Here is a 2,504-nt window from a genome sequence, read left to right on the forward strand (position 1 = left end):
TTAAAACCCCGAAAATGTTACCACAGTTCATTCAGGAACTGACACGATGTTTAAATAAAATTATTGACAAAACTAAGTAAATCATTTAGTTCCACCTGAGATTTGACAAAATCCTTTGGAATTGACTGTGACATGGTAAGAGTGACACGTGCAGCATATCTGGGTTGGTAATTAGCTGAGAGTGAGGAGGAGAGTAAGTGATTAGACACACCAAAATAAATGAAAGTTAAGCATAACTCTATAGACCCAGGAGCACATATTTACCAGTCGTGCATTATCCCTGATCCAGAGACGATCTTCTCTAGGGGTATCTCCATCATAGATGCTAACATTAATATCAGTGTGAAATGCTTTCTTCATCTCCACTATAGTCCTCGACTGATCTTGAGCTAAAGCCTGCAATACAATAGCCAAGTGGGTTTCTCACAAGATTTCACATAACCATGCCTACAACATAGTGGGTTCTGGCTAGACCTTTGTCGGAAATATATATAAAGCACATGCCATCAAGTCTTGAGAGAGAGATTCAAGAACAGGAATATTGTAGCACAAAGACTTTCCACTTGATGTTGAAGTTGCAACTGCAACATGCTTCCCAGAAATGGAAGATTGTATAGCTTCAGACTGCACTTGAGTTCAAGTCAACATAAGAAATTTACCTCAACAACAAAATATAAGAAAATACGGTAGATGCATACCCCATTATACCTGATGGCTATACAATCTAGATATTCCAATACTTTCTAGTGCTTTCCTCATAACTTCTGAAAGATCACGAGGAAGTTCTGAATATGATGCCCGTCTACATGGAATCTCTTCAATATGTACAATCTGAAACATATAATCAACAACATAAATATTATGGTTTTATTTGCTTTGTTACTTCAAGAAATTGAAACAGAGTGAAAACCTGCCCCTCCTTTCCAAGGCCTTTTTTCAGATGTTCAACCATTTCGGCAGGCCCTAAGGGGTGTTTATCCTGCAATCCAAATGCATTGTCAACATACTGTCCTACAAACCAATGCTTAGCATATGCGTAAAGGCTTCTCTTTATGGAAACTACACCAGGCTGCAGTTTGGATTTATGCTACCTGGGGTGAAAGCTAAGCTAAAATTGACAAGGCAAAACAGAAAACTGAATCGATGGAAAGGAAACCTACATGGCATGATGATGCAGCAGATCTGACAAAACTACTCTTCTTATTCATGCTAGGCTGCTTCGATGCACCGTCCACTCCAGGTGTATCACTGGAACCATTTCCATTTTCCTTGCACAGTTTTCTCCTTTTCCTTGAACATCCAGTTGACGGGCTTTTACCTGTTGACCCATCCTCTGCATAGCTCCCAGAACAGGGGATGCTAGAGGAATAGAGATCTTTCGATGCATCATCAGCATTTGGACTGTTTGGTATTGATGAGAGGTCATCCATAATGTCTTGCCAGGCTGAATTAGCCCCAGTCGCCACTTCCTGTGATATCGGTGGATTTACACTCGGCTCTTCGGCTGGCATGGCCACTGGAGAAGGCTGCGCTGACTTCCGTGAAAAGGGAACTAGAACAATGAATTCACCATTGCAGGTGACAAGGCTGCCAATCTCGGCCTCCAATCGCAGTTTAGCACCCTTCATCATGAGAAACCATGCCGTCATCAGAAAAAATCGGCAAATGCAACAATGCCACGGAGCGTGACAACTGACAAACCCATGGCAACGTCATTCACCGGAACGGTCAGAGAGGCGGGGGAGGGTGGAGTGGATGGTGCACCTTGAGGAAGAGATGGAAGCTGTTTGAGATCTGCGCGGGAGGGAAGGAGCCCCGGAGCGCGGCCTTGAGGTCCCGGACGGAGGCGGCGGCGGCGAGCGTTACGGCGGTGGACCGCCCGTCGAGGGCTCGGACCTGGAGCTCCCTCTCCTCCTGCGCCATCGGAGCACTACGGGAGCCGGCGGCTCGTGCGGGAGGGAGGAGGGGTGTGGTTTCGGAGCGGCGGATCGCGGGAGCCCGGCCGGCGGGTTTTGGCGCGCGCCGCGAGGAGGACGATGGCGGCGGTTGCGCACTTGCGCTGGCGTCGGTCTCCCTCTCCTAGCAGTTACAGGCCGGTGGGCGCCCCGCTTTGGGCTCCAGGACGCTTCGCTGACGCAACGTGGGCTGAGCAGGCCCCTACGAGACGCAACGGCACGGGCTGTGGAGTGAGGCCGGGTGCGAGGCGGCACGGGCTGTGGCCTGTGGGGCAGGATGAACAGTAAATCGAAATAAATTCAACTGGAAAAGTAAATATCTTTTTCTAAAAAAAGTAAATATCTCTAAAAAACCTCAAAAAGTAAATCGAAATAAATGGAAAAAGGAATTTTAATATTTGAAATTTTTGCCACCAAAGATGCACAAGTTTTCTAGGTGTATGCAAAATTGTGTGACCATCTGACAACGGAGGAGCCCTAGACAAAAAACAAAAAAAACGGCGTTTTAAGAAAGGTTCAAGATTTTTATTTTGGAACAATGTTTTGTTT

At 46.3% G+C, this 2,504-nt stretch overlaps 1 protein-coding gene across 2 annotated transcripts in view; it reads right to left on the minus strand.

The window, feature by feature from the left end:
* The window catches only part of LOC119363027 (uncharacterized ATP-dependent helicase YprA-like), an 8,573-nt gene extending 6,545 nt beyond the window's left edge, over positions 1–2,028 (minus strand). For both annotated transcript variants that reach the window (XM_037628327.1, XM_037628328.1), the window contains exons 1-7: positions 1,765–2,028; positions 1,161–1,622; positions 911–979; positions 709–831; positions 475–624; positions 265–396; positions 96–175 (exon numbers count right to left, since the gene is read on the minus strand). In XM_037628327.1, the coding sequence (XP_037484224.1) occupies positions 96–175; positions 265–396; positions 475–624; positions 709–831; positions 911–979; positions 1,161–1,622; positions 1,765–1,923 (1,175 nt within the window). In that variant the 5' untranslated portion in view covers positions 1,924–2,028. The remainder of the gene's footprint in view (positions 1–95; positions 176–264; positions 397–474; positions 625–708; positions 832–910; positions 980–1,160; positions 1,623–1,764) is intronic.
* Between the last annotated feature and the right edge of the window lie 476 nt (positions 2,029–2,504).

The sequence above is a fragment of the Triticum dicoccoides genome, chromosome 2B, assembly GCF_002162155.2.
Source record: "Triticum dicoccoides isolate Atlit2015 ecotype Zavitan chromosome 2B, WEW_v2.0, whole genome shotgun sequence".
Classification (NCBI taxonomy): domain Eukaryota; kingdom Viridiplantae; phylum Streptophyta; class Magnoliopsida; order Poales; family Poaceae; genus Triticum; species Triticum dicoccoides.